Genomic DNA, 23,042 nt, shown 5'->3' with positions numbered 1-23,042 from the left:
CTGGGAAGAGGAGGAGGAGATGGGAAGCATGTTAGTTGAACACAGCTCCTTTCCCCCCACTCCACTATCTTCCCCAGTCCCCATTAAAGCTGCAGGGCTGTGAATTGGGTTTGGCTTACTGTTACCTTTCCTTTAGTTTATCCTTACTTTCAGCAGTGTCGTTTAGGATTAGGGCTCCTGTGGAAGGCCCAGAAATGTGCTGCACAACTGTCAGGTGTTCTGCCATCATGACAGCAGGGCTAAAGAGCTACAGCTCATGACTGGTGACAGACTTAACTGGTGCTTTTGGCTGTGCTGGGAGAAGCAGCTGCTGTGCAAGTGCTGCTGCTGCTGCCTGTTACAGCCTCCTGGGCTGGATTTCTGAGTAGGAATGGTCAGTGCCTGTGTGGTGGACAAGGCTGGCCTGTGCACTCTCCTCTAATGCTGTGCCCCAAGGGCTTTTCTCTGTTAGCATGGTCTGGCCTTCTTCCAAACTTCCCTGTTTGCAGACAAATCTTATTTCTGATGTATTTTGACATTTAGCCAAGCTTTCAGGAAATGTGGCTGGGCTTTAAGTGCTGGCTGGTACCACCAAGAGGAAGTGGTTGCCTCTGTGGGTTCAGAGGAAGCCAAGTGGCACCTCTTGCTCTGAACAGAGAGAAGGGCAGTGTGGTATCAACAGGGCTCTCTTCAGCCAGCAGTGCTGTGGGCACAGGAACCTTCCTTTTTTTTGCTTGACTTCCCTCTCCCCTGGCTGTTGCTAATTGTCATTGTCTCTGACAGGACAAGAACAAAGAGCTCTGCTCAAGCATGGTCCCTATGCCTGGCACTCTGCCCAAATTGCAAGTTTCAGAGCATCTTCCACAGGCACAAGTGCCCAGGCAGGAACAGTCCCTGCTGCAGTGGCCTCTGTGCATCATGGGGATTACTACAAAACTTGCCTTTTGCCAAAGGGAATGCCATACTGCTGGGAGAGCCTGGCTCCCAGGGAGAGGCTGTTGCACTGGCCTTGGAGCAGAAGCTGCTGGGTTTTGGCAGAGTGATGATTATTTGCAAAGTGGCTCTCCTGGAGTTAGGAAGAGTCTCCTGATTCCAGGCATCTCAGTCTACCAGGAACTGTAGTGCAGATTGTCACCATCTGGCCTTCTCAAGAGTTTGTTAATGCCACTTCACTGAAACCACTCCCATGTAGACCCCCTATTCTCACAGTGTTCCTGTGTTCAGGTGTAACTCACCCTTGGGCTTCCCAGCATGGTGCTGCTTACTGGCATTCAGCATTGCCTGCTTTTTCTGCACCTCTGTGATTGAAAAACCTGGAAGATAAAGCAGATTTTTGTCAGCAGCAGGTCATCATTTTGTACCTCAGGGCAAGACAGGGGTAGGCAAATGCCTGAGGTGAGAGGCCACAATTACTGCCAAGGCTGGGAGGGCAGAGCCTGCTCCCCCTGGCCTGTGCTGTGCTGCACAAACACCTCCCATGCAGGGTTTGCTGCCTACCCCTGGCCTACCCCCTGCCTACCCCCCTCCTCACTGGGAGGAGAAGCCAGTCCAGGCCTGTGGTGGCTGAAATCTTAGAGAGCACACGAGGCTGAATTAAAAAGGATTTCGACAAAACAACACAAACCCTCTTTTACAGTGAGAACCCTTGACTGAAGCTGTTCTGTATAGACACCTCCACGTTGGGCCCTCATACTGTTCTGGACCCTGTATGTAATGTATTGACTATTTTGTCAGCCCTGCTTGAACTCCTTAAAACACATCAGCCTCCCTGAGGACAAACAGCAGTGTTGGCTCGTGGTGGTTTGCAGTTTTTCAATTGCACAGATTCATTCAGAATATGCAATTCAGCAGCCCAGAGCTGCACTGCAGCATGGACTGGCTTCCCACCCTTTCACTCCTCAGGCATTAGCTGGTCGGTAAAAAAAGATGAAAACCCAAAAATAATACTAATAATTAAAAAAACTCCAGTATCTGAGCATTGCTGCTTCCATACCTGTCTCCTGGTCGAGCTGCACCTGCCTCCTTTCATTCTCAAATGCCTTCAGCCAGCGCTGTTTCTGCTCGGGCTTTTTTGCACAGAATAAATGGACTTCCTCAGTGTCGCGGCAGTGCAGCTTAAATGCATTTTTCACACTGATATTGAAGTCCTTGTCCTTCCCATCTTCTACATCCAGTATTTCCATGTCATCCATGTTGATCCGACTCTTATAATACAAGATGTCCCTGCGCAGAAGGTCCTGTAAGAGAGATCACAACAGATGTTGCTGTTTCTTGGAAATAATGGAGCATTTCATCTTCCTGGTACCTTTACAGTCCTGTAAAAGAAATGAATACTGGATTTGAATCTGTGGAACTGCAGAGTGCTGAGCTGCTGTGGGCACTGTTGGGAACCACATGGCTTGTGGGGTCAGGACAGGCTGGTGTCTGTCGTGAAGAAAGCTTGGGTATTACACGTGATCCCAAATCCTCATTAAGCCTCTGTCAGAAAACACTATTTGAATCCTTCAGTTCCAGTTAAAAAGAAAACCAAAAATACTAACTAGCTCTTGTTTTTTTGTTGACAATAAAAAGTAACTTTGAGAACAGTGATTTCCGTGCCTAAGTTAACTGGAGCTACCTGCATGCCGTGGAATATGCAAAAAATAATCGGCACATTCAGTTCTGAAATTCCAGAGGAAGATACCGTTCATTGGCTCCAAGAAGGAAGATTTTATTACTCAGCTTAGGAGAAACAGCATGAGCTGTACTTACAGACTTACATGTGCTGTTAACATGGCCTTACTGACTGCCAAGGCCCACAGCTGTTCATTGAATCTGCAGCTTTTTCTGAATACAACACTAAGGTGGAAGTTCAGTTGAAAAACAAGGTAGTTAAAAGAAATTGTGTGACAACACTCATAACTGAGTAGTATAGAATAACCCCACACTAACCCCAGAAGCAGTGCAATGCTTTCCTCTTTTGCTGTGACAATTAGGCCAGTAGCTGATTGCTTTGCTCAGGTGCACAGAACACCCCAGGACCTCAGAAAAAAGACTGCAAGGAATGCACAGAGAAGGCTCAGTGCCAGGAGCCATGAGGCCAGGAAGCATTAAGGAAACAAAGGGATAGAGAGGGAGCTCACTTAAATCCATCAGCACAGCAGTAGCCAGCATTCATGGGTTACCTTCTTGCAGCAGACAAGCTGGTGATCGAAGAGGAAGAACATCCTCTGTTGGCTCTTGGCTTGAGGGTGGGAGATTTTGGCTAATTCCCCAGAATAGATGAGTTCTGAGCTTCTGACTAGGACATCTTCTCCCTGAGAACAGCACAAAGAACAAGCTGGGCTCAGCCATCTGAAAGTGGGAACCTGTAGCCCTACAGGAGAACCTCAGCTTGGCTGAGAGGCCTGAATTCCTGCCAACAGAATTCACCTGGAAATGAGGGAGAGCCTCTGTGCTGGAGGACAGTCCTTGTCACATCAGGAAGACACTGTGCCCTTGGCACCCAGGGAATGGAAGCTGAATTTGATAAGAACAATAGCCTTCTAAATTTTTTAAAATCTCCTTTTCCAGGGAGTCTGCTCAGGAAAGCTGCTCCCTCCCAGACAAAGGAGGCATAAGCAGGGAGCTAAGAATTTAGCCTGACATCCTCAGGCAGGGAGACAGTGTGGGTTTATTGAATCTAGTATTTAGGAAATTAGTATTTTGTTTGTTTTATTTAGCAGTTTTTTAATGGGTCTACAGGGAACCTTGGTTTCCTCTGTCACTATGCTCAAACTTGCCTTTCTGCAACAATAACCTGGCTTATTAAGAATTAAGGGGAAAGTCTGCCCATCTTGAGAGTTTGAAGTCACTCAAGATAAAATGGGGGGCAAGAGAAAAATAATAGAATTTCACTAACCTACATGCTGATTTCATTCTGCAAGGAAAATCAGGGAAGCAAAAATCCCAGGGAACATGCAAAGGCAGCTGGTCTAGCCACATTACATGCTAGACCTGCTTAATTGTACTAAAAGATAATATCTGTTTAAATAAAAAATAAAAGACTCCCCACAAAGATGGGCAGAGAGCTGAGGTAGGGCTAGACAGTGAGATGTCACTGTAGGGAGAAGCTGTGGGAAGGGCAGAAGAGGAGCAAGGTAGAACAGCTCATTCCTTGGGCAGGGAAGTCTCCTACCTCCCAGTCCTCTATGGAGCTCTGCCACTGAGCGATTTTGTCGATGTTCTCCAGCCGCCGCTTCCTCTCGTTGATGAGCCGAGCTACGTTCTTCATGGCGTTTAAGGCAGCCTCGACATCTTTAAAATCCCTGGGGAGGGGCAGAGGCGTTAGGCTGGGGAAAACAGCACATGGGTGTTGTACCTACACTCCACAGGAGAGCGGCCTAGCACGGAGCTGGACTGAAACCAGGAGTTCCACTTGCAGTCTGTCCCAGCTGTTCTGTGCTGGAATCAGAAGCACCTGTTCCTGTGGCAGCTTCTCAGACACTCACTGGTTTTGAGGCACAACTCATGGTCTGGTAACAAATCTAGGCCACCTTTGGGGAAGGGAAGGGGGTAAGGAATCAAATTTAGCTACAGAGATGTAAATGCGAACTGCTGGAAGAACCTCCAGGGCTTTCCAAGTCTCATTTTCTTTCTGCAACATAATACAACTTATTCACAGTGCTGCTGTTTCCATGCAGGGACTGATCTCTGGTGCAGAGGTGGAGCAGTTCAACAGTAACTGGCTTGTTTCAAACAGGAGCTGATGGCTTATCTGGCACGGTAGGACAGAGGCTGATCTGCCCTCCCCCACACACCATCTGTGGCCACCAGCTACTTCTGCTGAGTTCAGAGCAGCTGGGAAGGAGCTGAGCTGCCCAACTTGGCTCTAAGGCAACTCTCAAAACATCTGTGCACTTCATTAACGAGCTTTCTGCTCCGAGGTCAGCTTCAGACAACATGCTTAGAGATTTAACAAGACATGCTTAAAACCATTCTGGGAAGTACCAGGGCTGCAATTAGGAAGGTGAAATTAAGTCAAACCACAGTGGACCAATATCCATACTTTTATACAGATTTTTCATGTTTTCAGATACTTAATTAAGCGACAGTTGTTTGAGCCAAAGGTACTGCCTTCCCCCTGAAGCTGAGCAATGGATTTGGAGGCTTTGGAGCCAGCCCTGATGGGGCACCAAGTGTGCATGGCTTGACTGCTGCAGGGCACAACTTCCCACTGGTGAAGTGTAGCTATATGGACATTTTGTGATATATTCAACCAACGCTTTTGGAGGCAAAGTTCTCCACACCACCACCAGAAACATGCAGCTCCAAAGTATGCATGTGCTGGTATCACAGCTACATGAGCAAATAAAATAGAAAAGGGCCATTTTAAAGTGGACCTTGTAACTCTTGATCTATGACAGGAAACCTCAGTGCTACTCTAGTGGAAAATTACATATTTGACATAAAAATACTTTTTTTCCTGGTTTCTACAAGGTAACCCATAAGAATTGCGGTGTTGGCTGCAGTTAGTCACTGCCCTCCTTGCAAGATTCAGCACGAGCCCACTTCCATGAGAGCAGCCTGGCCCCTTCCCCCCCCCCTCGCTGGCCTACCTGTGCTGGGGGTTGGTGTACTTGAGCAGCTCTGCCAGCTGCAGGGGGTACTTGCAGATTTTCTGCACGGGGGTCAGCAGGAACCCATCCAGCGAGATGTCGATCATCTTCTGCAGCAGCCGGCAGGCCTCGAAGAAGTAAACGTACTTGTTCACCTTGGTGAGGCGCGACAGCTCCATGCAGGCGTTGGGGTGGTTGTTGCAGTACTCGGAGTAGATCTGAAACTCCGTTTGCTGCAAGGAACAGGGAGGGATTTACTGCCCATGTTCCCCAGGCCATGCCCTAGCACAGACTCCTGTGTGTGTTCCCTGCACAGGGAGCTGTTTGGTGATTTGTGTCCTCCCCTCCCCAGGCTCTCAAGCCCGGAGACCTAAAGCTGGGGGCAGGTAGGGTGTGTAACAGGTTCAGCACCTGCAGCTCATCTGAGAGACCCAGACACTTCCACATATCCTGGTCTGAGCTCAGCTGAATACTTTTAGAGCCCAGAGCAGCCACAGCTGATCCTGCACTGACCTGAAAATATTATCACTGCAAACCCAGGTCCCGCTCAAGATTTTGGAATCTTCCTACATTTTGTCTGAAGTACCAAGGTCTGGCAGGAATTACAGTGTTCAGAAGATGAGGTGCTTTGAAAATGCTCTTTCCACAGCCACAAGAGCTACTGGATATTTCTTTGGGAAGTGGGGAGTGGTGGAACAGGGCCAGGGTGGGGGGTGGTAACATTTAGTTTGGTTGGATGGGTCTTTTTAAAGAAAGCTTCAGTTCTGTCAGATCAATTTCTAAACCCTCTGGCTTAATCCATGCTCAGCTACTACCCCTTACCCGTGAAGTCAATTTTACTTACGTATTCCAAGAAGCATGATCCAACCTCACTCAAATGTGGATGGTCTTTGTTAAATTTCTTCTCTAATGCTTTAACAAATTTCTTCTGGCACCTGTAGATGTCCTCAATATTCCCAAAGATTGTCTTCAGCTGTTCTTCCGTAAACATGTCTGCTCTCTTGCGACACTGCTTAATGTAGCCCTAGGAGAAAACCAAATTGGAAAGCTTCCTGGGCACCTGCTCTGTGGCAACAGAAAGCCTCAAGGACTGCAGTCAGATGTACACCAGGTTCCTGTATTTGCTTCCTGCAGAGATGTACCCATGTTTAACTATTATTTCCTCTAGTGTTACCCTAAACATGATAGAAGCAGAAGCCAAGGCACAGGCTCCTGGCAGCCCTGGGCGATGCTGTAGCCCACACCTGAAGGAGTCACAGAGCTGCTTTCTCTCTTGCTGAAAAGCCCTTTATGTGTGTGCAGGCAATGGGGTGCTCTGACCCCAGCACTCGTAGATTCAGACCATTGAAGTCCAGTTGTGGGTCTGGTTTGGGTGCCTGTGTGAGGAGCTGCCTGACTGACTCCAGGCAGAGGAGAGCACCAAGGGATGGGGGGACACTGCAGCAGGAGAGGGTTGTTTGTAAGTGTGTGCTCCTTGCCCCAGCTGCCTCTGCTGGGAGCCACTCCACTTTGGTACCATTGCAGTGGAGAATTCTGTTCCCACAAAAAGTCCAACTACCTCCACTCCTCCAATGTGTACAATGGATGTCTGTTAGAAGAGGTGTCACAATATTCAGCATATTTGACTGTAAAGGACCCAATTGGCTGAGCATCCCCCAGTTGTTTTGATCAGAGCAAGACTTGCCTGAAGGCTGGAGTTGCTGATTATGTTACCTCAGAACATGTATTAGAGAGGACAGCAGTGCTAGACATTTACTTTTCTCTGGCTTGGGAAATTCAATTAATTCCATTTAATCAGAGCACAAGTGAGTGCTCCAAATGCAGAGGCATTTGGGATTTTGCTGTAATGAATTGTCTTCTGTTTTCTGAGCATATAATACCATTCAGCAGAACCGGTGAAAATACAGTCTCTTTTTCAGAAAAGTTACCTGCTTAGCGTCCCTTTCTGGGCAAGACTGGGACATACTCCATTATCCTTCAGCCAAGTTCTCACAGTCCCTTCCCCTTTTATTCCTTACCTCACAAATGTCCTTCAGGTGCTTGATGTAGTCTCTCTCTGTGCTTATGATCTCATTGATGACGTTGGTCCTCATTTGGTCTTTGGTGGTCTGGCCCATCCCAAAGCGTCGGGAGTCGTCCTCTTTGCCCCCCTCTACCTTCAGGGGGTAATCTTCCATGGGCTCATCCTGGTTTACTCGAAGCTGTGCAGGCACACAAGATGTTCACTGTTTGTATTGCTAAACACAGCTCTGCCAAGGAAGTTTGGGATAGTCGACTGAATGGCAGACGAAGAGTGAGCTCGGATAAGGTGTGAAGAGGGTGTGTATATTGCCTGGGAACATTTTCCCCTCGGGGAAGCTGAGGCCAGACAGTCACTTTGGGGAGGGTACTTTGAAGCCACATGGCAGCTGCTCCCACTGTGACATGGGTGCTTTTAAGCAGGCATTTCTTGTGGACTGAAGTCACAGAAATAATATGGAGTCCTTCAGGAAGAATACATAATCAGGACAAAAATGGTTTATCGAGTGAAATTTTCTTAAATATATGAAGGAGCACTTTGGGAGGGAGGGGAGAACCAGTGGATGGTAGGGTTTTTATCTAGCTTTATTGTTCTCATACTGTCAATAACAGATGGCCCTTCGGTATCTGCTTCCTCAGGATTATTTAAAGAGAGTTCATTGCTAAAGTAAAAGCAGATAGAGCTGCCTGTGGGCACTGCCATGGGAAGGAAGGGCACTACATGGCAGGGCTGTGTGGGACTCTCGGTCCCCCCATCAGATGGCAGCACAGCACGAGCAGAGGGAAGCACCAGGTTGAAGCCATGCTGCGCTGCAGAGTCTGCTCTGTCACCGCCGCAAAGGGCCCGAGTTAAAGCTGGCACGTACTGGGGCATTTCACTTGTGAGCTTTCTTTTTTGTAGAACTGTTGGAGCTCTCGCAGTGCCCGCGGGAATACTTTGTACATGACTCAAAGGATCAGTCCCAGCGCAGAGAAGGAGTGAAAGATAGGAAGTTAAAACACATATAATTATAGGAATTTTTAGTACTGTGACACAGAACTGCTGTAAACTTTTAATGTAGTTTCTTCTAGGCTCTATGACTTACCACTTGATACAAATATACCTACATATAAAAAACAGTGCATACCCCTCCCCTGTCAACACAGGCACAGATTACATTTACTCACTGCTGAAGCCCTCAAGATGTGCAATCCTGGTTCTCCTTCACAGTGAGCAGGACATCGGCAACACTTAAACTCAGACCTTGGCCTGAAACTCATGTGGAGTGACAGAGTCCTGCAGACTGACCCAAGCTTTGAGACATCCCAGCCCTCCCTGCAGTGAGCTTGAGAGTCGGTGGTAATTAGCAGGAAATCTTCGCCTGGATGCTTGAGTAAGTGTTGTAATTCCTCTGTTAAAAGAATTTCTTACTCTGCATCCCTAATGGCTAGTACTAGTCTGCTTTACTCTAAGATATTATGGCAGATTTTTTTCCAGCCAGGACAACAATTCAACTTATCAGTAACATGAAAGAAAAAAAATCTTTGTTTTCATTGCAAAAAAAAAAGCAGTTTTGTCCCCACCAGTGCTGAGGTCTTGGTACTCTTACTTGCAAAACATTCCACTGTTGGTAATAATTATCCAGCTGAGATCATCTCCTGCAACCTGTAACAAAGCATTTCAAAACTTCTCCAAGGACTTTTGCTACAGACACCAGATGACCTCGTGTCACCTCCTTTCAGCTTCACCTGGTTTTGGGTCACTTGTGATCTGAAGTGACCTGGATAAAGAGCTAAAGGGCTGAGAATCTCTGCCCTTAGACACCTAATTGCCTTTGCAGCACTGAGGAGCCTGCCCCGAGGTGGTGAAAGGTGTCAGGCACCCACACCGACAGTCACAGTCAGGAGAAAGGAAAAAAGCCTTTCTCCTCACAGCAGGACAGCAGAGCACAGCAGTTACCACCCTCCCACACTGCTGGTTTCCCTCCCACTTGCCCTGAGAGCTCAGATGTGTTTCAGAAAGCTCAGCTGGAAATTAAGCTTCTGCAGCGTGCAGTTGGGACTGTCTGGGCTGGTCTGCACAGCTGTTCTGTGTGGGCTTTGTAGCTGGCACCAAGGGACAGCCTTGGCCCACAAGCACTGAGTGTCTCAGATTGCCCCAGATGACCGCCGGAACATTTTTTGTGTCTTTCTCCTCCATTTTTAAGTGCCTGGAATACAGTGCTGTGTGACAGCCCAGCAGCCTGGTCTAAGACAAGGTGTGTGTGTGAGTCAGGTGGGTGCATACTTTGGACGTGGCATTGCACTGGCCCCAGCACCAGCTGGAGAGAGGTGTCTTTGGTGCCATGCTCATCTATATTGCCTAAGTGGACAGTGGAGTTAAGACCTCTGCCAGCTGCATCAGGGATTCCTCCAGGAGAGTGTTGCTTGCTCCTGGAAGCGGATGCCATGTGCTTGGGCACAAATCAGCCTATCTACAGATAGGTTAGCAGGAGCCAGGCTGCAAACCACCAAACAGGGCAGCTCCCCAGCTGACATGGCACAGCTCAGCTCCACTCCAGTCTGGAGCTGAACCCTTGGCCCTGATTTACTCATGTAGAGGGAGTTCTCCACACTGGTTGCTGCTCAGCCAGGAGGGCACCCTGTACTGTAGCCACTTGTAGAGGAAGAGTACCAAGACATGCTGAACCAACTATCTCTAGCAGTGAAAGTCTGGAGGAGTCACAACAGAACATTAAACCTTGAGAAGAAGAACAAACACCTGGTGCTAATGGAGATGGCGCAAAGAAAGATCAAGATCTTACCCGAACAAAGCTGGCTGGAAACCAGCCTTCACTGTCCAGAATCCTCCCCCACCACCACTCCTTGTTGGTGGCATCCATTACTTCGATGACTTCGCCGGCCTTGAATCCCAGCTCTTGGTCATCCATGGTGACATGGTCCCAGAGGGCTTCTGCGTACACCACGCTGCCATCGCTGATGAGCTGTGGGCAGAGCAGGTCAGACTGTCAGTCCCCCCACGACAGCAGCACCGTGTGCCAGCGTGCCTGCAGCTCTGGCAGCACGTGCTGGTAACTCTGTGCTCCCATGGGCAATGAGGAGTTAGTGCAAGGCTGGCAGTTGCTTTGCCTGACCCTGCTCTCAACAGCATTTGCTCAGAATCTCTTGGACACACTACATTTACTACCATAAAAACATAAATTCTGGTATTTCATACTGCTGACTTTGCCTCAGCCAGTAAACAAGGCTCAGTGGTACCTTGTTTGTGGAGGATGCTCTGATGCTGCCAGTGCAGCTCTGCTTTGGAAAGCCTTGAAATAAATAAAACCTTGAGCATCAATATTTAGAGATGTACTTCAGAGCAGAAAGCATTTGGAGGCCTCAGAGCTACTCTGGGATGGATAGAGCCTGAAGCCTTTAAGGTGTTTAAATGTAGCACTTAAGGTGCTTAAAATAAGACTCCTGGAGAGTTTTAGGTAATTATACTGAGGAACAACAGTTATTTACTACATGCCCCATAGAGGCCCTACTCTAGGAAAAACAGGACCCCCAACAATTAAAAAAAACAGAACCAAAGCCCACGTGGCTGGAAGGTGCAAGGAGGCTCTTGAGCACAGTGATGCTGTGCCTGATGCCATTCTTGACCAATCACACCTCAGCTGTGCGGTAGCCAGGTACCACTTGGGTGCTGTTGCAGTGGTGTGTCTGTGGGCTGGTCCTGCTGGCCACTACAGCAGGAGTGCCCTATGCCACTGGTTTGTCAGGTCAGTCTCCCTTGGATTTTGGCAACTACAGAGTACATGCACAGAGTTCTCAGGGCATGAGTGTACCTGGGACTGTCTGAACACCAAGGATTTCCCCAAGAAAGCAGAGTGCATACTGGAGTTCTGCTAAAAAGGACTTGGCCATTGTGGAGTGGCAGTGAAGGCCTATTTTTCTCCAGGAAAATGATGCAATGATGAATTATGGGAAGACAACGGGAAGACAGTCTGTGAGGCACAAGGGAGAAAGAGAAAAGCTGTAGGAAACCCACAATCCCTGGTAGGTGTCACAGCACTGCAGCAGCATCACCACAGTGCACGGGCCAGCCTTGCACCTTGGGCTGCTCGGTCACCCGGAGCTATCCGCTGCTCTGGGTTACTGCTTCTGCCTCTCCACAAAGGAGAGAGATGCACGTTGGAAAAGAATGTCAGGATAATCGTGAACTGAGTAAATCAGAAGAGGGTTAACGAGGCATTTGAAAGAAAATTGAAATGCATTCTGCCTTTGGATAGCAAATGCCCCTTCACTGAACCAGAAACAGCTTAATGCAGTGTCTCCATTCTGACAAAAATAACGGGATGATGGGGAAGGAGAGGGTGAGAGGTTCCCAGTTATCTACACAGTTGGTGTGTAGCCAGAGCTAGGTGGGATGCAGTGGAGTGATGCTATGTATATCTCTGTGAAAGCAGGGGATGGAGATCCATGTGGCAGCAAAAACAAAAGGGTTACTGATGTATTAAAACCAGCAGAAGTGCCTCAGAATGGTCATGTAGAAATTAGAGCCTCTCTCCCCCAAAAAGGTGCTGGGATCAGCCCAACTGAAGTGCATCCACACTAAGGCACACAGGATGAGAAACAAACAGGAGGAGCCGAAGGCTATGGTGTAGAAGGAAAACTAGGATACAAGTGCCACCACAGAAATGTTGTGGGATGACTCTCACAACTGGAGTGCTGCAGTGGGTGGCCATAAATCCTTCAGAAGGGACAGGCATGGAAGGAGAGGCAGTGGGGGAGCACTGTATGTGAGGGAGTGTTTTGCCTGTCAAGAGCTTGATGATGGTGATGACAGGGTTGAGTATTCCCCCTCCTGAGGGGCAGCAGAGGAGCAGGCACTGATCTCTGCTCTCTGGTGACCAGTGACAGGACCCACAGGGATGGCCTGAAGCTGTGTCAGGGCAGGTTTAGGTTTGATATCAGGAAAAGGTTCTTTCCCCAGAGGGTGGTTGGGCACTGAACAGGCTCCCCAGGATCATGGCCCCAAGGCTGCCAGAGCTCAAGGAACATTTGGACAACACTCTCAGACACAGGGTGGGATTCTTGGGGTGTCTGTGCAGGGCCAGAAGTTGGACTTTGGTGATCTTTGTGTGTCACTTCCAACTCAGGATATTCTATGATTCTCTGAATATATTTATCCATGATCTGGATGAGGGGATTGAGAGCACCCTCAGTAATTTAGAGGTTTTGGCTTTTTAACATAAAGCAGTGACAACAAGAGTAGGGAGGAGAGTGGATGTAAAAGTGTATTTTTCCAAACTTGGCTATCAGACTTCAGCTCCAGAAGAGCAGCTGGGCCGTGGGTGACAGCGGGTGTAGCTCACAAAAGAGCTCTGCTGCTGCTTTGGGCAATCTGCCTGCACACAGCCCATCCATTTGCTTTAGGACTTCAGGGACTGGTGCCTGTGCAGACCACAAACTGAGCCCAGCTCCTCCTGCTGCAGGGAGGGAGAGGTAACAGGGTGAGGGGGTGGCTGGAGCCAAGCACCTGCCCTCCCCTGGCGCAGTGCTGGGCACTCACTTGCACTTAGGTGAGCCCCACACCAGGTGACAGCAGCTGCTGCCGTGCCCTGCTGCATTACACATCCCTGTGGGAAGGGATGGCTGTTCCTGATGGCTCAGGAAGTGGGCATAGGCTGGTAAACCTTTGCAAGAGTGGCATCCAGCAGACTTTTCAACATCCAAACTGTGACCAGCACATACAGAACATGGCTCTTTCTCAGACAAAATACCTTTGCTCTGTGCTTAAATATGCCAGCCTGGATCAGTGCTCCAAGTACAATGTGTAGGCTGGCACACACACCGTGGCCATTACCAGAGAGAGACTTCCTCCAGCATTGAGATGATCACACAAACAGAGCACTGGTGATGTGAAGGCATTAAAACCACACAGTACCAAGCTGTCACCTCTTGGTAACTAGATGAGAAGACAAGAGACCAAGCCTGACCTAGCATTAACAGCACATAGGGCTGATACACTCAGCTCATGGAGCCACATGGTTCTACTCAGTCACTGAAAGCCATGGGGCTGAGTAGAGAATCCTCAGCTGGTATTTTAGTCCATACATTAATATGAATACCTCAAATTTTCCCTATTCAACAACAGCCATGCTGTGGATATGATTTGCAAAATACAGGAAGTCACAACTCTGGGATAACCAGCCTGGCCAAATAGGCAGGCAAGACACTGCCAGTTCTCATGCAAAGGAATAAATAAAAAAAATACACCTGAACAACAGGCCAGGATTTGTTTAACTGACAACAAACATCATGTTTCTAGGGAGGAATGATCTATATGGACTAAAGCACGAAATAAAGAGCAAAAAAATATTTCATCTGTTCTTGGGATTATCTCAATTAATTTGATACAGCAGCACTTAACACACCTTCATGTGTTCAGGCTGACAGGCTCTGCCTGGTCCCCTCCCTGCCCTGCTTCCTCCTGTGCTGGTACCCTGGGGTGGGCAGGGGCAGACCTGGATGCTGAGCAGTGCTCAGGGATCACCGTGGGCCGGGCTCTGCTTCTCTTTGCCCCCAGTTCAGGCTGTGCCTTATGCTGCTATTTTCCATTGTATCCAGTCCAACTCCTAGGCTGATACAAAAATACCAAATACACCCAGTGAAACAGCCCCTTTCCCAGAGCAGGTACTGTTGGGTAACTCTGCGCCAGGACTGGCATTTCCATGGCACAGGAGCACCTACGGTGACACACATCACTGCAGCAAGGAGAGCTGCCCAGCTGGGGTCAGAGTGCTGCCCCGTCCTGCCCTGGGGGCAAGCTCCTACGGGAAGGAGGGTAAGGACTCTCCCTGCCCAGGGAGGACAAAACACACCAGAAGATAAAAGGGTTTTGGCAAAATGTGTTCGAGGTGGCACAATCAAGCTCTGCTGAGGGAGCTGCTTGGCTTCCAGAGGAGCAGGGATGGAAGGTAATGTTCACCACTGCCAAACATGGCACCTCCTCGGCTCAAAAGGCTCAGCTCACCACATGTTTGATCTTTGCAATTAAAGCAAGGTTTGAAAAACAACTACTGATTTTCATGAAACAACATTTATGTGCTGGCTTTGTAATGTCAAGGACAACTCAGTACGTGTTCTTGAAGAGGCCCAAACAAGTGTATAGCAGAGAAAAGTTAGAAGACAGAATGCAAACCAGCCACCCCACAGCTGCTCTAGCTTCTGCAGCTGGCAGTGGGGAAAACAATCAGAAATCAACATTTTTCTTTGTTTATAAAATCATTTAACTTTGTAGACAGCAGCATTTGCAACCCAAAGGCAGCACTAACACAGATGCTTTGAATCTGAAAATCGAGGGCAGCTCTGCTACTGCCCTGGCCTTTCTGTGTCCCCACTGCAGCCCCAGGCTCCTGTTCCAGCCCTCCCCGCTGCGAGGGGAAGGTGCTGGGGCAGCTCCTCCCGTGGCACAGATGGAGGGGGAGGATCAGTGCATGGCTCCTCCGAGCAGTGTCTAGACAGAGGCTGCCAAGGAGGAGATGCAGCCAGGGCTGTTGCACAGAGCTGCCCCAAATCAAGTCCATTACATGTGGGCAAACAGATCCAGCATGTCAGGGCCCATTCTATGGGCTTGTTTGCATTGCAGCTACTTGGTCCTTGTCTGTCTCAGGCTGGACACCTTGACACAATTACCTTGTGTGTCCTGGTCTTGTTCTGACGGGACCTCCAGGCAATACTAACAGAGATGAAAGATCTCAGCAATTTACAGGAGTGATGAGGATGCCTTTAGGAAATATTTATCTTTGAGCTACTCGTTTCTATTTGAATAAAATTTGAATAACTTTCTCTTGACAATGCCAAGTACAGCAGATCATGCAGAGCTAAAAAATAAACCCAGGAGCATCAAAAGAACTGGGAAAAGGGAAGTTCAGGGAGAAGGTGCCAATAGAATGGAATTTATTTTTCAGCTCTGTGACCCTAAAACAGACATGTTCCACAAAGACCACCTCAGACCAGCCCTTCCTGGTGAGCTAAAATGGTTGCCATGAAGCCTGTGCTCATTGCTTGACCTCCCGAACTTGTGTGTTACAGACTGAAGCTGAACTGGTCCAGCACACCAAACATTTAAGCCCTGCAGCAGTCCTGATCCCAGAGGCAAAGCCCTCCCACAGCTCCAGTTCCTTCACCAGTCACTTTACTTCCAGAGCTTCTCCTCTGCCTCTCTCATGCAAGGTGCAGCCGAGGAGTGAAAGAAAAATTACTTATGCACTTGCCCCAAAGTAGTGCTTCATTCACACAAATACTTATTTTCTCTGAACACGGGCAGAAGCCAACTGGCCTCTGCCTTGAACAGAACCCATGGGACAGTTCTGAAATTGTCCTGACACCTTGCTCTTGCTTCCTCTCAAAATTTTTAGCTTCACTGTCTAATGATGGACAACAGAGATTAAATTTATCTCACAGAGCTTCTGTCATCTGAGCAGCAGGCACTGAGTCTGAACGAGTTATCTGGATTGTCTTTTGGGAGCATCTCCCCCTCTGGGGAGAGACAGGCACCCCAGGGAAGGGCTCATCTTCAGCATCTCTCTGAGCATGATGAGCTAAGCAAGCCCCTGGGGTTCCTGTCTCCCCTCACTGCCAGGCAAGAATTCGGGCTTGCTCTGCTAGACTGGACTTGCTGCCTGGCTGCAGGGTGCCAGAACCACTGACAGCTCTGCAGCCACAGCAAACACTTCATTGCTTCTTGCTGCTCCTCTGCCCTCGTGTTCCAGGGTAACACGAGCCCTCCCTGCCAGTGTGACAGCGGGCACGTGTCCCCTCGTGGGCAGTGCTCGTGTTCATTGCTTCATTCACAGGCCCACACACCCTGCCTCCAGTCAAGCCGTGCCCTTGGCATTTGTTGCCCTTTTGCCTGCACTGTAAGCTGCATATTTTTCAGCACAGATTTTTGAGACTGATTAAGGATAGTGGAGGACTCCCAGGCATTTACCAAGCACTGCAGATCTCCATTCAAAATGTTGTAGTTTGACAGTGATTCTCCTTAACAAATCTAAAAAGTCAGTCAACAAAGATCTTAATCCAGCTAAGTGTGCTACACTGATATTCCACAGTGCTGCTTTTTTAATCAGTGCCTGTAGTTAAGCTCCTCATGTGACATGTAGTACAGCTGCCTCCATTTACCAAACATTCAAAATTTGTCATCACATTTATTTGGTAAGAACTATTTTCCACAAAACCATTCTGACTGGCATTAATTACATTATTCCCTTTTATTTATATCATCTGAGTCCTGATTGCCCCTCAGAAGTGATTTAAACAGATGGGAAGAGGAGGAGGGTCCCCCCCGCAGCAGGCAAGGAGAAGCTTTGAAAGCTCCCTTTTTCCAGTGCTGCAGGAGGAGGGAAGCAGCCCTTGTGGGAAGTGGAGGAGGCAGAGCTGTGCTTCATGCTGAGTGAACCTGTGTGTAAAGAGTCTGGCATGAGAAAGCCTGCCAGGTGCAAGTCCCCTAGGTGCCATTAAATGTGATCCTTCAAACTCCAGAGTGGTGCAAGAACCTCCCAGTTCCTCACCTAAGATGTGGGAGCTGATTATTACAATGCAAAAGAAAACAACTTGAAAATTGCTTTCAACCTTTTACTTTTGGCTGAAATAATTCAGGAAAGTTCTTCTGAAAGAGTGAGGATAGTCACCTGTAGCTAAGGACGACACCTAAATCACCTCAACCCTGTCAGTGCCCTCAGTACTCCAACCATCACTCTCCCATGACCTGTCAAGGGAGTCTGCTAATTTGGGGAACTAAGATCCTTAAGTTTTGGCATAAGGAAAAGCCAGGAGCAAAGCCCTTCTCATGCCTCTCAGTAACTCTGCGAGAAGTTGTCTTTGTATCACACTTTACAGTTGCACATTGCAGCTGCTGGCAACATGTACAGTAAGCAAAGCTGTAAAATAGCTTCCATTTTGACCTGTCAAACAATTTTCCAGAGGACATTTGTTGAAAGTTCTGTATATAACACATTTATTTCCTGGTATAAGTGGAATGTATTTTCATTCTTTCTAAACAAGTAGATACAACACTGAGTGACAGGGTGACAAAATGGCAAAGAAATTCTACACTGACAAATGTAACACAAACAATATCAAACACAAGTGACCGACTAAATGAGCTGCTCCTCAGGAATGTCTCTGCAGACCCATTTAAGAAAATATTGGCCCTCTCCGTCAGGGTCAGAAAGCCCAAACATCAGGAATGACTCAGAAAGAGAGAGGAGAACTAGGCAAGGCACAAAGAGCAGCATGAATCAAACGTGAGAAGAGTTTCTAGGCCAGCACAAGCTAAACAGACCTTGAAGTTGCAACAGAGACAGGTGGATGGAGGGTGGCCATGAGCTGAAGGCTTAAAAAAAGGTTATTTCTAATCCAGGCTGCTGGGTGCCCAGTGAAACCACCAGGCAAGAAGCTTGGTACAAAAGCAGTACGTTTTCCCTGTGGTGCATAATTATGCTGTGCCACAGGAAACCCCACAGCCGAACACAGAGATGATTTTAAAAAAGATTAAGCAAATGTATGTCCTTGAAGGACATTTAAACACATCCTGTCTGGATACAGCCCATCAAGGACCTTAAACACAGCTGGGAAGGGACACAAGGCAAAGGGCAAAGAGCCAGGCCATACTTGCCCTTATTCCTGAGCAGTGACCCAAGTCACAGGTAAAAGTGTCACTGGTTGGCCCTACAGGCCTGGGCATTAGGGCAGTAAAATTTATCTCACAGAGCAGTAGGACATTAGGGTAGTAAAAAGCATAGAAGGAAAGAAATGTTGACTATTCATATTACCCACAGATACTTCTTAAAAACAGTGAGCCCTGAAAATGTTGACCTGGCAGGCACAGATACATCCCATGAGGTACAGCAACACTGTCACTCAGGTGGAAAATTAGCAGTTGCCAACACAGTAATTACAGGGACATTAGGATGTCCCCTGGGGTAGGGCTGTTTCTCTCCTGGCTGGGACTCCTCAGCGCTTCCACGCAGCTTCGATATAACAGATCCCACACACTCCATCCTACATGAGCAACCCTTGCCAGGCACACACATCTGGAGTAGCCATTCATCCCTACACATGGATGTCTAACTCCTGGCATCCTTTTTTTTCTCCAGAAAGGAGGATGAAAGTGTACCCACGGAAACCTGGCCGTCCAGATATTGCCTGGGAGAAAGAGTCCCTGCACAGATCACAGGAGCAGGTATGTGCCACATCCTCACTCAAAATGTCCAGAAAGGCCTTTGCAATTAAGAGTTCAAAGGACCTCAAAACCTCCTTAAAGACAGAGAACTTAAGTCATTCCAAGGCTCTAAATCAGCTTAAACTCATCTAAGGCCCTACAGTGTTTTAAGCATTTTAAACCCATCTAAAGCCTTAAAGTGGCTTAAGGAGCTTGAAATACTCTAAGGCTTAAAAGTGGTTTAAGAAACTCTAACTTTTGGCTAACTCACTCCTTATACCTCTCCCAGCTGTGGCACCCCTCACTCCTCACCAAGCCACACAGTCCCATTTACCCCAGACAGCCCAGATGCCACTGGAACAGCACCTGGAAAGTGTCCATATACTTTTCTCCTACTTTCTTTGGTTTCAAAGACTGGAAAGGTGCGAGGCCTGGAGTTGAACTCTCAGGTTTGAACAAGACTTTGACCTAGGGCTTACACATCTACAAAGTTTGTAGTTTCTGGTTCTAGTTTGGCTGTAGATGAAAATTGTGTCAGATTGCCTGACTCCCCACTTCACCTCACCAGGAGTTTTGAAGTCTACACTCACTGCAGAGAATGAAGCAAACCTGGTTAACACAATTTTTGTATTTTCTGATGCCCTGAATTTAACTGTACGACCTGAGAACAGAAACGGCCCAGGATGTTTCTGTTTGGTTGTTCACATATTTAAAAGTGATTGCTGTTGCATCTTTTTTACACTATCATTTCTCAGACACCCAAGTAGAAACTATTTTCATCAGAAAATTTTATTTAATGCTACATTAACACATTTCTGTGTCACTTATGCTTTGCCCGTTCTCCTCTTGCTGCTGCTGCAGGACTACCCTTCCCTTGTGCACTCCCACCGGCACATTCCCTTGGGATATTTCCTCTCCTTTTCCCTCTCTGCAGGACAGCTCCTGATTCCACTGCATCTCCCACGACTTAATTTTGGAATTTTGCCTATCTACCTCCTCTTTTGCTTTCTCTTTCATCATTATTTCTTTGGACAAATGAGGAATATACTCTACAGATCCCTCAGGATAATGTATCCAAACCAGTTCAGCTGTAGCTATTCTGACACACAGATTTATTGAGGATAAATGCTGCATCCTGGCTCCTTGAAGAAGGAAAGGAAAAGGAACCATAAAGGTCCCAGGCTTTCTGCCTGCTGATGACTCTTGCTATGCCCTTCCCCTAAGAGATACAGCAAGTTACAGAATCAGTTACAGCTTGAAGGCAAATTAATCTAAATTTGTTTTACAAATAAGGTTAAAGAAAACATTTAAAAGCAGATACAAATCGCATTGACTAACAAACCCTTCTGAATCATCCAAAGGTCAGCATCCAGCCCACAACACAGTGCATGGCTTTCCTTTCCCTGTGTGTGCATGAGTTAATTGTAATGGAACACACTGCAAAAAACATGTTGAAATCAGTTGTACTGCTCCTATCTCCTGTGAAAACATCTCCCTTGAATTAAACTGTGCCAAAGTCTGTACAACACTGGCAGGTGCTGGCAGACATGCTGGGCCAACACAGATTGTTTATCAGTTTCCATGACGTAGCTCAAAGATGGTCTCCCTGCCTCAAAAGAACCATGCACAGTTTAGTATCCATTTTCTTTCTTCACTTTTTCCTGAGAGAAACCTACAGGGTTTTGGTGACACAAAACTTACAATTTCTACCACTACCACCACCCCCCATCCACTTTCTGGTGATCTCTTTCCCATTGTACACACACTGAGCTAGATCCTTTCTTCACAGAACTAAGAATTGCTGTTTGTCCTATTGTTTGAAAATGGGGCAGAGGAAAATCTGAATAACAGATAGAGGAGAAGAACAAAAAAAGACCTTGATAATGTCTCACTGTCAGGCAAAGGAGGCTGACTAAGCCTTTGTTTTTGGTTAATATCTGTAAATATAAAAATGAGTCATTTCTTTTGTAGTCCCTACAGAAGGTTCTTCAAGTTATGTACACCCTAGGAAAAAACCACCTTTTCCTATTTTCCTACCTCTGCTAGGTAAAGAAGACGTTCAGGAAGCAGCAGCTTCCTGGGATCTTCTGAGGCCATGTACTATTATGCTTTTGAATATATCCATTTTATTCATTTGTCTCACATCCACATCATCTGGATGATGAGATTTAATGGCCTAAATAAAGCCAAGGCCTCAAACCAGAACCACATTCCTGTTTCCAAGACCACATGGCAAACAAGCCCTCTAACTGCAGGCGACCAGAGGAGCAGGACACAGCTTCTTTGGTCCAAATAGGAAATCATACACCTCCTGCTGTGCACCAGTTCTTACTTCAGTCACCCTGACTCCCTGCACAACCCTCCCATAGTGGCCACAGCTTTCCAGTAGGACAAAGCAGAGGCAACTCAGCTTCAGCCGAGCACGTTCTGGTAGGTAAGGCAGTGATGGACTCCTGCCATTCCCAGCACTCCTCTCTTGGCATCCAGTGCAAATCTTCTCACTACGTAATTAGATAATGCTTACTATAACAAGTCCTGACTCCTGGGCACTACAGGTGTGAACTGGGATGCTAAAAATACCAAGTCATGACTCCTTAGCAGCCTGTCTTTTACTAATCTCCTGCTGGAACTATTTCATTTGCTGAGGTGAGGAAAGTTGTGTTAGGCTGCTGCTGAGAGATCCTGCTGTAGCTGCTTGGATTCACACGTGATGCCTCTATAAAGTGGTTTTATTTCCATACAATGTTTTCCACAACACTGCAGATACCCAACATGCCAGGAACAGACCAGCTCGTGGTTCAGAACAAGCACAAGCAGTCAAGCCCTGCTGTCCCTGTGCTGCCTGGAGCTGCAGTACCTCAAAGGCTGTAGGCGCTGGGCCTGGAAATACCACTCATGTACTGCCCCTGCACAGTGGCCACTACAAACCAGCACAGCTGGCAGGAGACCACACACTGATCCCATACTGACTGATTCTTGAGCTGATATCCCAAAGAGACACAGCACTGAACAAGCACAAGATTTTCAGGTGTGCTGTTTGCTCCATGCCCTGTGTCCCCTTGGCTTTGCCCAGGAGCCTGCTCTGGACAGGAGCAGCTGCAGGAAGGACAGAGAGGGCTGAAGGCAACCCTTGTTCCCCCAGCTGGTGGAGGCTCTACTTGCTCTACCACCAAGGGACAGCAGAGATTCAGGTGCCCAGTGTCAAACTGGTGCTTTTTGGAAGGAAAAGCATGCTGGAAGGGGCTGTGCTAGGGTCTCACTCCAGGGAGGGAGAAGGGAAAGACAGGACCTCTGTGCTGCAGTGGGACGGGTGGGACCAGAGCCCTTGTTCCAGAGGGGCCAGATCTCCTGGGTAGTTGCAAGGGAGAGCAAACTCCCCAATTTCCCTCTTAGTGGTCCTTCACACCTGACTGACTGAAAGGCTGACCAACGCCCTCTTGGTACTTGGGGAGATATTTTTCTTTTAGCACCTCCAACGCAGGTGAGCTATCACATTTATCAGTACAAATGCAGAAAGCTTGCATGCACACAACAGGACAGAGAAAGCCAGTGTGGTGTGGGACAGGTCCATGCCACCTCTCTGAGTCCCATTTCGGTCACTGCCAAGTGCACACACAGAGTGGGTACATTGTATGTAGCAACCAGAGTCATGCCTGGAGCAATCCTGGCCAAAGAACACATACAAAGATTCATATAAGACATAATTTTATTCCAGTTTGCAGCACATTCTGTAGTTAACAAGGCCAGTGACACAGCATCAATTAACAAGTACTCTCCCTCTTGAAATCTTTCTTTAACCTGCAAAAAGTGGCTTCTTTTGTTGTGTGTTAATTTTTTAATTTATTTTAAATCAAAACACTGGAAGCTGTAATTAAAAGTAATTGTTGATGGTATCATCCTAAGTGCTTACTGTGTTTCTTATCTGGCCAGCTCATGCCTTGGATTCCAAGAATAAATCACAAAGACAGAATCACCACAGAAATGAGTTTAGCCTGGGAGAACAAATTAAGCAAAGATATAATCTAAAGCCCAGATCTCCCTTTGGAAATGATGTCTTGGTCTCAAACCCCTGTTCACAGATGCTTTTTGCTCTCACAAGGCTCAAAGCAGAGCAGTAGCAGAGCTCTTGTCTGTTACACGTTCTGGTGAACTTGCCCCACACAGCACCGCACATCCCTGTCCCTGCAGGGCTCAGGGCACGGCTCATCCCTGTCCCTGCAGGGCTCAGGGCACGGCTCATCCCTGTCCCTGCAGGGCTCAGGGCACAGCGCACAGCA

General features: G+C 47.7%; 1 protein-coding gene across 2 annotated transcripts in view; it reads right to left on the bottom strand.

Moving 5' to 3' along the window:
* Positions 1-23,042, bottom strand: part of ARHGEF4 (Rho guanine nucleotide exchange factor 4) — a 221,455-nt gene that overhangs the window by 8,672 nt on the left and 189,741 nt on the right. For both annotated transcript variants that reach the window (XM_019289481.3, XM_020584919.2), the window contains 8 exons: positions 10,358-10,537; positions 7,574-7,756; positions 6,400-6,579; positions 5,556-5,788; positions 4,136-4,265; positions 3,144-3,275; positions 1,973-2,216; positions 1,215-1,292 (listed from right to left, as the gene is read on the bottom strand). In XM_019289481.3, coding sequence (XP_019145026.3) covers positions 1,215-1,292; positions 1,973-2,216; positions 3,144-3,275; positions 4,136-4,265; positions 5,556-5,788; positions 6,400-6,579; positions 7,574-7,756; positions 10,358-10,537 — 1,360 coding nt within the window. The remainder of the gene's footprint in view (positions 1-1,214; positions 1,293-1,972; positions 2,217-3,143; positions 3,276-4,135; positions 4,266-5,555; positions 5,789-6,399; positions 6,580-7,573; positions 7,757-10,357; positions 10,538-23,042) is intronic.

The sequence above is a fragment of the Corvus cornix genome, chromosome 9 (assembly GCF_000738735.6).
Source record: "Corvus cornix cornix isolate S_Up_H32 chromosome 9, ASM73873v5, whole genome shotgun sequence".
Taxonomy (NCBI): Eukaryota; Metazoa; Chordata; class Aves; order Passeriformes; family Corvidae; genus Corvus; species Corvus cornix.
The sequence above is the reverse complement of the archived record's forward strand: the minus strand, read 5'-3'. Positions and strand labels throughout refer to the sequence as shown.